The 13,585-nt window shown below is 51.7% G+C and overlaps 1 protein-coding gene across 1 annotated transcript in view; it reads right to left on the bottom strand.

The window, feature by feature from the left end:
* The window catches only part of WWP2 (WW domain containing E3 ubiquitin protein ligase 2), a 54,467-nt gene that overhangs the window by 32,177 nt on the left and 8,705 nt on the right, over positions 1-13,585 (bottom strand). The window contains exons 3-4 of the mRNA XM_066582205.1: positions 4,465-4,587; positions 4,301-4,358 (exon numbers count right to left, since the gene is read on the bottom strand). Coding sequence (XP_066438302.1) covers positions 4,301-4,358; positions 4,465-4,587 — 181 coding nt within the window. The remainder of the gene's footprint in view (positions 1-4,300; positions 4,359-4,464; positions 4,588-13,585) is intronic.

The following is a 13,585-nucleotide window of genomic DNA, read 5'->3' as shown; positions in this document are numbered from 1 at the left end:
TTAAATCGAGGTCCAACTTCTGAGACCCCAGGGTCAGCACTTCCAGCCAACTGACACCATTCACGTCGCTGGAACTACGCTGCTCTTCCCAGTGGGCAATAAGCGCTGCAGGCCCTTCATTGTCAGGATGGGTAGAGGTCCTAGTGATATGCCATCCCTTTACGAGAAGAGAAAACCCCTTTAAAACTTTGGTTTTAAACTTTAGGTTTCTGTAGTGGAATATCCCAGAATATTGAGGACGCACAGAAACTACTAGAAGTATATAGTGAGGGGTGACTCACTCGGGTTATAGCCCGGCTCCAGTGTGGATTCTCAGCAGATTTTTAGTAAGTAAGTGCAAGGAACGCGGACCCCATCAGTAGCACTTCATAGAGACATTCTACAGCGCAGTGTGAAACTATGGAGAGGACAACCCACGGCTCCCGGAGACAAAGCGTGCGCTGCAGTGAGCAGGCACAAAATAAAGCAGATCGGATTACCGGAGGTGTAATGGAAAGAGTGAGGGCACCTTTATAAATTAAATAGAAATATCTGCTCGGACCCAGAAAAGAAACCAACACCATGCTCGTTAGGAAAAAATGAGAATGGTTCCAGTATATTATGGAAAGACTAGTCATTAGAAGAAAAAATCCCTCGTAATCGTTGTGGAGTCGTAGGAGGTTAGGCGGATACAGACATCCGTCATCTGGTTGCATTGTAGCATCTGCATTGGGCTCCGTCCTCATTGCCCATCAGGTTTGGCACATATGCTGAGGAACGCTCCTAAACTATGCAAGTGCATACTGTACAGTTATGGCATAATAGTAACATAGTAACATAGTTTGTAAGGCCGAATGAAGACAATGTCCATCTAGTTCAGCCTGTTATCCTCCTGTGTTGATCCAGAGGAAGGCAAAAAAAAAACCAAGAGCAGAAGCCAATTAGCCCTTTTGGGGAAAAAATTCCTTCCAGACGTCCTAATGGCAATCAGACTGTTCCCTGGATCAACCCCTAATAGTTCCTGCCTGCCTGTATACCCAGATTAACAATTGACCTAAGATTTATAGCCTATAATGTCCTTCCTCTCCAGAAAGACATCAAGTCCCCTTTTAAACTCCTCTATGGATTTTGCCATCACCACTTCCTCAGGCAGAGAGTTCCACAGTCCCACTGCTCTTACAGTAAAGAATCCCCTTATATGTTGGTGATGAAACCTTCTTTCCTCTAATCGTAGCGGATGCCCTCTTGTTACAGTCGCAGTCCTGGGTATAAGCAGATCATGGGAGAGATCCTTGTATTGTCCCCTCATGTATTTCTGCATAGTTATTTGATCACCCCTTAGCCGTCTTTTTTCTAGAGTAAATAATCCCAATTTTGATGCCTCTCTGGGTATTCCAGTCCCGTCATTCCATGTATTAGTTTAGTTTAGTATACAGCATGGTATGCATTTGTATGTAGTGCCTGGCTACAAAAGAATGGAATATAGAAAGGTATAGCGGCATTTACTAGCCAGCAAATGGGAAGAAAATTGCCTTTTGACATCCACTGTGCCCATATGAGTCTATGGATCTGTTTGGCGCAGGTGTCACGATTATTTCCGGTGCATGACCAGAATGTACACACCAGACAGAGCGCGGACTCAAGCATGTAATATGTGAAGTAGTTCCTATAATATGAATCCCTTTATGATCAGTCGAAATCTGATATGTAGGAGCACCACCGTTCCCGAGAATGAAGAAGTGGCATCGTTCATGTAGTGTTGTGCCCACCTTCTACGTTTTCGACACCCAGAGTGCAGGGAATGGCTGCTAACCCCCTCCACAGACCAATACATGGAAGGCACACAAGTAGTCCACAGGATGCTGAAGCATACATATATCATCAGCACAGAAGCAGCTGTATATATTGCTTCCTTCCAGGAGAGCAGCCACCTTCACTGAAGGAGGTCAAGGTGAGCCCAGGTTCGGTGTGACCTGTTGACAAGCGATTACTTGAAAGAGAATGAAGCCGCAGCAGGTAACACGTTTCAAGGTTCGTAGACTCCTTCAACGGACACTGGATTACACATGTCAATTCCTAAGGGTCCAATTTGCAATGGTCATAACCATTGGTGGGCAGCAGCTCAGCATTGGCGACTGAGGACAGTCAATGCTGATGGTCATGACTGATTTTGTACATCGGACCTAAGAATGTGACCCATTATCATTGGTTTACTCCAGCTGTCGGATAAAGGCATTACCTGCTGGTTATACATAAAGTATAATTTTAATCATTGGCGTCATTCTCTTCAAATCATCGCCTACCAATAGGTCATGCCAGATCCTCAGCTCATTTGGACCAACTTCCACCTCAACTACCATGACCTTGGTTGACCAGCATACTAAGCCAACAGCACCTATTCTGCGTTGACCCCATAAATACGGAACCCTTGTTTCAAGGTTTTCCCCTTTGTCCAGCTCTTCCTTGCTTTTGCTTCGTACAACTTCCTTGAAGGGACCTGAAGGAAAGCATCTTCTCAGCATCATACACAGAAAGCATCAGGACAGGACTCTCCGGGGCCAGTGATTTAGTGCCCAAGGCAGATCAGGAACATTGCACTGTTACATGAAAGTTACACGACTGGATAACCCCTTTTTTATTCATCTCTGGGCAACCGGCATCCTCTTTGCTGCACTGGGTCCTGGCCTGGAAGCAGCCATGTGAAGAGGAGCTACTTCCGATACTCCGGGTCGTCTTCTGTCAAGGGCACTGCTGTCACCACCGTACCCCATGTCCTCACCATGGATGAAGTCAGGACACAAAAAAGTCCGGGCATCTGGACTTAGTGCAGCGCCAGCACCCGGAGGAGTGGCGAGTAATACTGTAGGTCATGTCTAGTGTCACCGCTCCCTCTGGAGCGCTTCCATCATTGATGGAGAAGCTCATTGGTTATAAGACTAAGGGTCGGCAGCACCAACCATGATGTTGGTTCAGGTCAACTGTGATCAACTGTTAAACTAGGTTTAAGCAAAACATGTTTCACCAACACATTTTGATCCAAGTTCATGCGATCTGCGATTAAAGGTTCAATCTAGAAGAAATGTATCACACACGGTGATTGGTGACTGCAGTCAGGTGACCTCGCCAGCATTCATGGTGACAGTAAAAACATGGCCACTACCAATACAGTCAGTTCCGAAATCTGAAACCTTTCCTTTAAGCCCTTGGCAATCAATTCTTAGAAGGGTTGTCTTCTTCGCGCGCCGTACGCTTATGCAGTGGACGAATTCATTTATTTGAAGGGACACTCATCACCTTTGAACTCCACAAACTAAGTTATGGGGCTCAAAGGTGATGGAATGGGGAGTCCGGGAAGACATCCTTCATATTCACCGAGCTCTAGATTCCAGTGATCTGCCCCCGCAAAGTCACTGCATGCTGCAAGACTCTCTATGGGAGATGCGTGTGCGGAAAGAGTCAAGCTAGCGGCGTTGGTTGACTTCGCGGTGACATAGCACTGGAACGGGGCGCTCGGTGAGAATGAAAGAGGTCTCCCCGGACTCCGAGGTCTCCCCGGACTCCGAGGTCTCCCCGGACTCCCCGTTTCATCACCTTTAAACCAACAACTTAGTTTGTGGTGCTTAAAAGGCGAGAACTGTGTCCCTTTAAGAATTGCAAAAATACGTCATCAATCACTACGAGCAGAGCTCGCCATCTTGGATTTCACCAGTAGAACATTGATCAACAAGTCTGATCCGTCAAATTTAGGGGATCAAGTGGATCTGAGATTTGAACCCAATCATAAGCTAAACCGCATTGGTGCAAGGCTTTTCTAGTTGATCACCTCTTTTTGATGGCCAATCAAAAAGCAGCGGCTAGTGGCCCTAACAGGTGCAAAGATGTTTCTTATTCAATGAAACCCCCCCCCCCCTGCTCAGCTGTGATGAGGTGCCACCCTATACAGGTACCTACCTCTCACCCCGACCCTGGGACTACCCTGCATATATTGCAGCATCTACCTGCCTTGGAGACCGCCATATGTGCAATGTGATTCGGTACGTTTTGTGTCCATGCATATTAATCTGCCCCCTTTTAATATACCCTGAGCGTCAAATATTGTCCATTTTCTCAGCTCGCGGTCCGTGAACAGAAGCATTTACAGCGCAAAAGCAAATCCAGCGTTGAGGAGGTTAAATCTCTATTATGTCAGTATGCGAGGAATGAAGAAGTCTCTGTGTCGCGGCTGTTTATACAGGCTGTACAATACAGTCATTCTGATAGAGGGATGTATATGGGGCCGTACAATGTATGTAGTGATGTACATGGAAATGGGTGTACAAACCTGACTTTGTCTAGAGCGAAGTGACCATTCTCAAATATCATTTCAGAGTCTGCGGCTTCTGTAAGGCAAAAAAACCAGACACGGTCAGAGGGTAATGGAGATTAACAAGTGCTGTGATTCATTTCCCCCGCGCTGTACAGGAGCCGCATGTGTTCTGCACTCACCGTCCTCAGTAGGCGATCCGGGCTCCGCACACGGCTTACCCCAGTCAGCGTCCCCCCTGCTCTCCGGGCCGCCCGTGTGCTCTGTGGGGGGCTGGATGGTCAGCAGCAATGGGGTATTCTTCACTGGAAGTCAAAGCACAAGCAGATGTTACCGAGAGTTATACTGTGGAAGTATATATATATATATATATACACACACATATATATATCTGTATCTGACATGACTACAGCGGTTTCAGAGATCCCCAACATCCACAGCAATCACCCCCTCAGTTTGCAGAATTAGGAGGTGGAAGGGGTAGATTAGCAGCGGTTGTTCTTCCCCGACCCCCCTGCAAGCCACCAGTTCTGGGACGGTTGTCGGCCATGCAAGATGACCGAAGTAATTATTGAACTACCTTATACCTGCTTTGCACTTCTCTCTGATAAGCCAGTGCTGATCACATGAGCAGGTCTGGCCAATCAATGCAGCGGGTATAGTGCATTGACTGTTTAGGGGCTCGTTCACATGGGCGTATGCAAAAAATGTGTGTTCTGCGCGTTTTGCCACATATGTGCATGTTTTGACGTGTTGCATCCGTATGTCATTTGTTTTTCACATGCGCAGAAACAAATGTACAGAAATGTCCAATTGATGTCCGTTTTTTCACAAGCCACAGAAAACAGGGTGTAAAAAAAAATTAAATAAAATGCAGTGCCCGCGGATGCCAACGTGTATTTGTTACATTTTTTTACGCACCTTTACACTTTAGTGGGCAATTTCGGTGCCTACAAACCAAAATAGGACGTGCTGCGATATTTTGTAGGTACAACATTGGCCCAAGTAAAAAAAAAGTACATCTGAGTATACGAAATTAATTAAATGGGTTCTGGGCGGTCCGTATTCAAGCAGCAAAACATACGGACTTAGTACAGACAGAAAATCTGCCCACGTGAACGGCTCCTAGCAGCACTACTAGACTGCAGGGATTAAGTAGTCTGAAGACTGAGTTGGCCGTCTTGGATGGTCGAAAACGGGATCCGACGCAGTGGATCGAAGGGACAGAAGAGAAAACAGCTGCAGGCAATACACATGTCCGCTGCTTCTGGTCCGGGGACAGAATGACGTGCTGAAACCGGAGGGCGGCATTAATATTATAATGATTCTACTAGCCAGATAATGGATGGGCAGAGTAGGGCTCTGCAGGTGGCATTCATGCTGTAGATCCGCACCGTCTGCCAGGCAACACATGAAACAATGACAAGTCCGGGTGCCACCGGGCAACCAGCAGGAATCTGCATACGTTTCTGTAGAGATCCGCAGCGTCATGTGCGGGGAACCTAATGGGGGCAAAGTGTTGGCAATTTATGGCGATATTGAGTATGGTCGATACAATAACGAAACATACATTATGGCACAATGAGACCCCGAGGAAGCGGAAATCTTATTTCCTAATTTCTTCTGATTGTTACTCAGCAGAGTGAGGGATAAAATGTTGAAGTGATTTGGTTTCCCAGGCTTACAAGGTTATTCAGCACCCCTCAACCTGCGAGACGCCCAGGTGACATCTGCTTGTAGCATACCCTCAACCTGCGAGACGCCCAGGTGACATCTGCTTGTAGCATACCCTCAACCTGCGAGACGCCCAGGTGACATCTGCTTGTAGCACCCCTCAACCTGCGAGACGCCCAGGTGACATCTGCTTGTAGCACCCCTCAACCTGCGAGACGCCCAGGTGACATCTGCTTGTAGCATACCCTCAACCTGCGAGACGCCCAGGTGACATCTGCTTGTAGCATACCCTCAACCTGCGAGACGCCCAGGTGACATCTGCTTGTAGCATACCCTCAACCTGCGAGACGCCCAGGTGACATCTGCTTGTAGCATACCCTCAACCTGCGAGACGCCCAGGTGACATCTGCTTGTAGGATACCCTCAACCTGCGAGACGCCCAGGTGACATCTGCTTGTAGCATACCCTCAACCTGCGACACCCCCAGGTGACATCTGCTTGTAGCATACCCTCAACCTGCGAGACGCCCAGGTGACATCTGCTTGTAGCATACCCTCAACCTGCGACACCCCCAGGTGACATCTGCTTGTAGCACCCCTCAACCTGCGACACCCCCAGGTGACATCTGCTTGTAGCATACCCTCAACCTGCGAGACGCCCAGGTGACATCTGCTTGTAGCATACCCTCAACCTGCGAGACGCCCAGGTGACATCTGCTTGTAGCATACCCTCAACCTGCGAGACGCCCAGGTGACATCTGCTTGTAGCATACCCTCAACCTGCGAGACGCCCAGGTGACATCTGCTTGTAGCATACCCTCAACCTGCGAGACGCCCAGGTGACATCTGCTTGTAGCATACCCTCAAACTGCGACACCCCCAGGTGACATCTGCTTGTAGCATACCCTCACAACCTGCGACACCCCCAGGTGACATCTGCTTGTAGCATACCCTCACAACCTGCGACACCCCCAGGTGACATCTGCTTGTAGCATACCCTCAACCTGCGAGACGCCCAGGTGACATCTGCTTGTAGCACCCCTCAACCTGCGAGACCACCAGGTAACACCTGCTTGTAGCATACCCTCAACCTGCGAGACCACCAGGTAACACCTGCTTGTAGCACCCCTTAAACTGCGAGACCCCCAGGTAACATCTGCTTGTAGCACCCCTCAACCTGCGAGATCACCAGGTAACATCTGCTTGCAGCACCCCTCAACCTGCAAGACCCCCACGTAACATCTGCTTGCAGCACCCCTCAACCTGCGAGAACCTCAGGTGACATCTGCTTGTAGCACCCCTTAACCTGCGAGACCACCAGGTAACATCTGCTTGCAGCACCCCTCAACCTGCAAGACCCCCAAGTAACATCTGCTTGCAGCACCCCTCAACCTGCGAGACCCCCAGGTAACATCTGCTGGCAGCACCCCTTAACCCGCGAGACCACCAGGTAACATCTGCTTGCAGCACCCATCAATCTGCAAGACCCCATGTTACATCTGCTTGCAGCACCCATCAACCTCCAAGACGCCCAGGTAACATCAGCTTGCAGAACCCCTCAACCTGCGAGACGCTCCAGGTAACATCTGCTGGCAGCACCCCTCAACCCGCAAGACCCCACGTAACATCTGCTTGCAGAACCCCTCAACCTGCGAGACCCCCATGTGACATCTGCTTGGAGTTTGTGAATTCTCTGCATAATGAAAACTTCTGCAACTTTCAATATATTTGGTGTTTCTCCAATATTAAAGATCTCTGCTTGTTGTTTGTGAAAGAAGACTATTCTGGTTGACATCCAGCAGAGAAGGTTGGTGGAGACATGATACAGTTTGCTACAATTGTATCCAGAATGAACAACTCTCTGAACTAACAGGTCCCTCCCTCAAACTGGTTACAATGTATTACTGCAGGTAAGGGACTTTGTAAAGTCCTGCTAATGAGCGCCGATCACAGAGATCAGCACTGGTCTACCTTCCCGTTACACGGGCCATTGTAAAACGTATAAAGGACAAATGATCGTACGTGCGAATGCTCGTACCCCATACGGTGTCATCACTGTCAGCAGTGCGTCTCTCATTGCTGCCACTTGTGATTTTCTCCGCACGATTTTTCCGCAATTTTTTCACGCGAAAGTCGATAGGACTTTTTAATGTTAAAGACGCAACGCATTAAAATCGCAAGTTTGTGCTTAAAAAGGAGGCTCCAGTTTAAAAAAACTACTTGTTTTGCGCTTGTATTAGTCATACTACCGTTATGTTTTAAAGCGTTTGCTAAACATTTACGGATCCAATGCTAAATTAAAATAAATGAAAAGTGAAAAAAAAAAAAACACTCTATAGGGAAACATGGGAGATTAGAAAAAAAAAAGGGGCGTGCCACGATTTTTTTTCTCGCAACATCGCATGAGTGAAAACATCTCAAATGTGAAGGAAACCATCGAAAATGATTGGTTTCAGAATTCTGCGTTTTTACTCCCTCTCGCATCGTGCGGTTTTCTCGCCAGTGTGAAGACACCCTTAGGCGAACGTTCTTCCCGATTTTGGCGCCATGTAAAAGGCTCTGTAGGGTCTGTTGATACTTCCTTATTGCTTCCCATCAGAGGTACGAGTGGGAGGATTTGCGGGCACAGACCCCCGATAGACGACTGCCATGTACACCACTGTATGGGCCAGCGTCGCCCGCAGGGCTCCAAGGTAAAAATTAAAGGAAGCTGCACAGTTTACGTTTTTTTTTCTATGTTAGTTGCTCAGAAAAGTGGCTGCAGCGTACGAATGACCGCTGTTCATCCGCATTTACACAGAGCGACGATTGTTCATTCCTTGTTTGCCCACATATGATTCACAGAGGGATCGCCTTTTCTGTTCTTCATCTGTACTGCAGATGGACCCGGCGGCTCTCCATCGGCCACGTGCAGAACAGATTTTTTTCCCCCCTGCGCCATTTCTAGGCGATGACACAGAATCCGCAACCTGTCCGTGATGTCAATTACGGACGTGCCGCAGGTCGGACGGCTCCCACTGACTTCAGCGGAATCCGTGCAAAAATAAAGCATGCTACGATTTTTCCTGCATGGATACCGCAATTGATTTTCGCTCGTGCGCAGGAGGAATCAGTTTCCAATAGCGTGCTATGGACGGTATAGGCTGTGGATCCGCAATGCGGACGCTCACCGCGGATTCCGCAGCAAGTATCCGCACAAGTGCAGGCGGCCAAAAGGTCGTTTTGAGGCTGGGTTCACACGGGGCGGATTTGCCGCGGAAATTCCATCCCGGGATTAGCCAGCCTTGTGGACAAGATTTGTCAAAAATCTCGTCCACACGGGACGCTGAATCCGTCGCGGCAAAGGCGGCAGAAGCTGGCACAGATTCCCCAGCCGCAGCATATCAATTTTTTTTCCCGTTGCGGACGCGCTGCTCTCTATGGGTGCGCGGGTTGCAACGGAAAAGCATGCAGCATGAGCTAAGTGCTGCGGGTTTTAAAGCAGCGCCTTCTAGGCGGAAATCTCACGGTTTTTCGCTACAGTCAAACCGCGAGATTTCAGGCGGGATTCCGCCCTGTGGGAACCCAGCCTAAGAAGTATCAGTCTGAAGTCCAGGATGTTTCGGATTCTCTGGACTGGATACAAATGTAGCAAATTTTCATCTATGAGAAATAACCGCTCCGTATTGGTTTCCATTCACTGACAGCAAAAAGGGGTGTTGATATTCTGGAGGAATCGGAGTGCAGAACTCTTCGCTGCCTCAGCGACATAAACCCGTTAATTTCATGCAGATGTTCCCCTGCTTGGAATCCATTCTGTGACCCTAGTGATGCAATACATCAGAACCAACCACTGTGCCAGCGTGCCACCCACATGGGCTACTCCACCGCCGCCCGACATCTGTTCCGTTTATTTGAAATTTGAACCCAAAAACCACTCGTTTGGAAAATCTACGAGGGATCCCCCAAATATTTGTTAAAACTTGCAACGAGTCACTCAGGTGACACAACCAGGGGGTGCGTGACTTCTTGTGTACGCGTGCATAAAAGCGAGATTTACACGTTAAGGTCTTCGCATAAAACGTGTGCTAATGATATAGGTGCCCGGCGCGGGGCCCGTACCGCGCGGCTGTGAATAATTCCTTCTGCACGAGTCGCACACACAGACCTCATTGTGCGCTGCGCTCCCCTCGGCTAATGACACTAATGACTTGGAGGAAGTAGGTCTGCGCTGAGCAGACTCCCCTGCTTTTACAAGGTGTATCAAATTGGGGGAATTAACCCCCTCCCTGGTTCCCTCACACACACCTCTCTGTTCCTGAAGTTAAATAAACACAGGCAGTGGAGAGGGGGCTGCGGGACACAGAGGGGTCTTCTGTGCCCCCTCCCCGGCACACAGCAATGCTCTGTAGCGGACCTCTCGCTCCATAGAGAATCAAAGCCAATTCCATTTTTAATTGGGAGGGACTGACCCAATACTGGGGGGCGAACAAAGATTCCCTTTTCACGGCCCAGCTTAACCCCTTCATGACTCACAATGTGGGGGTAAGCAGCCTCCTGCATCACAACTAGAAGGTGTTGGTGCCTACATTACAATGACCCAGCACTGACCATGTGCCTCCATAGACTCATTTCTCGGATCCAATTCCAATGCTGCCCCCTTTTTTTATATCCCCCCCCCCCGTGTCTGGTTCAAAATGTCAACATGAAGGAAATCCCCCAAGAAGCTTGTAAAACATTTTATATCCTCGAGGATTATGTGCGCCACCCAAAAAATGCAGATGGCAAAGTGCAAATAACAGTTCCAGGCAGGCTTATAACGCCGCGCCGTGCAGAACCCAACGTGCTACTGAGGACACGCCACCTACGTGGGCACAGTGCCACCAGCCGGACCTTATGCTGCTGCTTTGTATGTGTCCGGCTGGGGGCAGTAGCAGCTACGCATCTGTCCGGCTGGGGGCAGTAGCTACGCATCTGTCCGGCTGGGGGCAGTAGCAGCTACGCATCTGTCCGGCTGGGGGCAGTAGCAGCTACGCATCTGTCCGGCTGGGGGCAGTAGCAGCTACGCATCTGTCCGGCTGGGGGCAGTAGCAGCTACGCATCTGTCCGGCTGGGGGCAGTAGCAGCTACGCATCTGTCCGGCTGGGGGCAGTAGCAGCTACGCATCTGTCCGGCTGGGGGCAGTAGTAGCTACGCATCTGTCCGGCTGGGGGCAGTAGCAGCTACGCATCTGTCCGGCTGGGGGCAGTAGTTACGCATCTGTCCGGCTGGGGGCAGTAGCAGCTACGCATCTGTCCGGCTGGGGGCAGTAGCAGCTACGCATCTGTCCGGCTGGGGGCAGTAGCAGCTACGCATCTGTCCGGCTGGGGGCAGTAGCAGCTACGCATCTGTCCGGCTGGGGGCAGTAGTAGCTACGCATCTGTCCGGCTGGGGGCAGTAGCTACGCATCTGTCCGGCTGGGGGCAGTAGCAGCTACGCATCTGTCCGGCTGGGGGCAGTAGCAGCTACGCATCTGTCCGGCTGGGGGCAGTAGCAGCTACGCATCTGTCCGGCTGGGGGCAGTAGTAGCTACGCATCTGTCCGGCTGGGGGCAGTAGCAGCTACGCATCTGTCCGGCTGGGGGCAGTAGTTACGCATCTGTCCGGCTGGGGGCAGTAGCAGCTACGCATCTGTCCGGCTGGGGGCAGTAGCAGCTACGCATCTGTCCGGCTGGGGGCAGTAGCAGCTACGCATCTGTCCGGCTGGGGGCAGTAGTTACGCATCTGTCCGGCTGGGGGCAGTAGCAGCTACGCATCTGTCCGGCTGGGGGCAGCAGCAGCTACGCATCTGTCCGGCTGGGGGCAGCAGCAGCTACGCATCTGTCCGGCTGGGGGCAGCAGTAGCTACGCATCTGTCCGGCTGGGGGCAGCAGTAGCTACGCATCTGTCCGGCTGGGGGCAGCAGTAGCTACGCATCTGTCCGGCTGGGGGCAGCAGTAGCTACGCATCTGTCCGGCTGGGGGCAGCAGTAGCTACGCATCTGTCCGGCTGGGGGCAGCAGTAGCTACGCATCTGTCCGGCTGGGGGCAGCAGTAGCTACGCATCTGTCCGGCTGGGGGCAGCAGTAGCTACGCATCTGTCCGGCTGGGGGCAGCAGTAGCTACGCATCTGTCCGGCTGGGGGCAGCAGTAGCTACGCATCTGTCCGGCTGGGGGCAGCAGTAGCTACGCATCTGTCCGGCTGGGGGCAGCAGTAGCTACGCATCTGTCCGGCTGGGGGCAGCAGTAGCTACGCATCTGTCCGGCTGGGGGCAGCAGTAGCTACGCATCTGTCCGGCTGGGGGCAGCAGTAGCTACGCATCTGTCCGGCTGGGGGCAGTAGTAGCTACGCATCTGTCCGGCTGGGGGCAGTAGTAGCTACGCATCTGTCCGGCTGGGGGCAGTAGTAGCTACGCATCTGTCCAGCTGGGGGCAGTAGTAGCTACGCATCTGTCCGGCTGGGGGCAGTAGTAGCTACGCATCTGTCCGGCTGGGGGCAGTAGTAGCTACGCATCTGTCCGGCTGGGGGCAGTAGTAGCTACGCATCTGTCCGGCTGGGGGCAGTAGTAGCTACGCATCTGTCCGGCTGGGGGCAGTAGTAGCTACGCATCTGTCCGGCTGGGGGCAGTAGTAGCTACGCATCTGTCCGGCTGGGGGCAGTAGTAGCTACGCATCTGTCCGGCTGGGGGCAGTAGTAGCTACGCATCTGTCCGGCTGGGGGCAGTAGTAGCTACGCATCTGTCCGGCTGGGGGCAGTAGTAGCTACGCATCTGTCCGGCTGGGGGCAGTAGTAGCTACGCATCTGTCCGGCTGGGGGCAGCAGCTACGCATCTGTCCGGCTGGGGGCAGTAGCTACGCATCTGTCCGGCTGGGGGCAGTAGCAGCTACGCATCTGTCCGGCTGGGGGCAGTAGCAGCTACGCATCTGTCCGGCTGGGGGCAGTAGCAGCTACGCATCTGTGCGGCTGGGGGCAGTAGCAGCTACGCATCTGTCCGGCTGGGGGCAGTAGCTACGCATCTGTCCGGCTGGGGGCAGTAGCTACGCATCTGTCCGGCTGGGGGCAGTAGCTACGCATCTGTCCGGCTGGGGGCAGTAGCTACGCATCTGTCCGGCTGGGGGCAGTAGCTACGCATCTGTCCGGCTGGGGGCAGTAGCTACGCATCTGTCCGGCTGGGGGCAGTAGTTACGCATCTGTCCGGCTGGGGGCAGTAGTTACGCATCTGTCCGGCTGGGGGCAGTAGTTACGCATCTGTCCGGCTGGGGGCAGTAGTTACGCATCTGTCCGGCTGGGGGCAGTAGTTACGCATCTGTCCGGCTGGGGGCAGTAGTTACGCATCTGTCCGGCTGGGGGCAGTAGCAGCTACGCATCTGTCCGGCTGGGGGCAGTAGCTACGCATCTGTCCGGCTGGGGGCAGTAGCTACGCATCTGTCCGGCTGGGGGCAGTAGTTACGCATCTGCCCGGCTGGGGGTAGTAGTTACACAAGAGCTGCTGGGACATACTTGGGTTTCTCTGATGTACAAATACAAGGTCCAAAACTTACCAGCTGGGGTAATGCTATAAAATTCCTTTAAATCGGCATCTAGGGGACTTGATGGCGGCCACAATCATTCCGGATGATAGAAGGGACACAAAA

This window comes from Eleutherodactylus coqui, chromosome 11 (genome assembly GCF_035609145.1).
Source record: "Eleutherodactylus coqui strain aEleCoq1 chromosome 11, aEleCoq1.hap1, whole genome shotgun sequence".
In the NCBI taxonomy this organism is placed as follows: Eukaryota; Metazoa; Chordata; class Amphibia; order Anura; family Eleutherodactylidae; genus Eleutherodactylus; species Eleutherodactylus coqui.
This window is presented reverse-complemented; position numbering and strand designations above follow the sequence as displayed.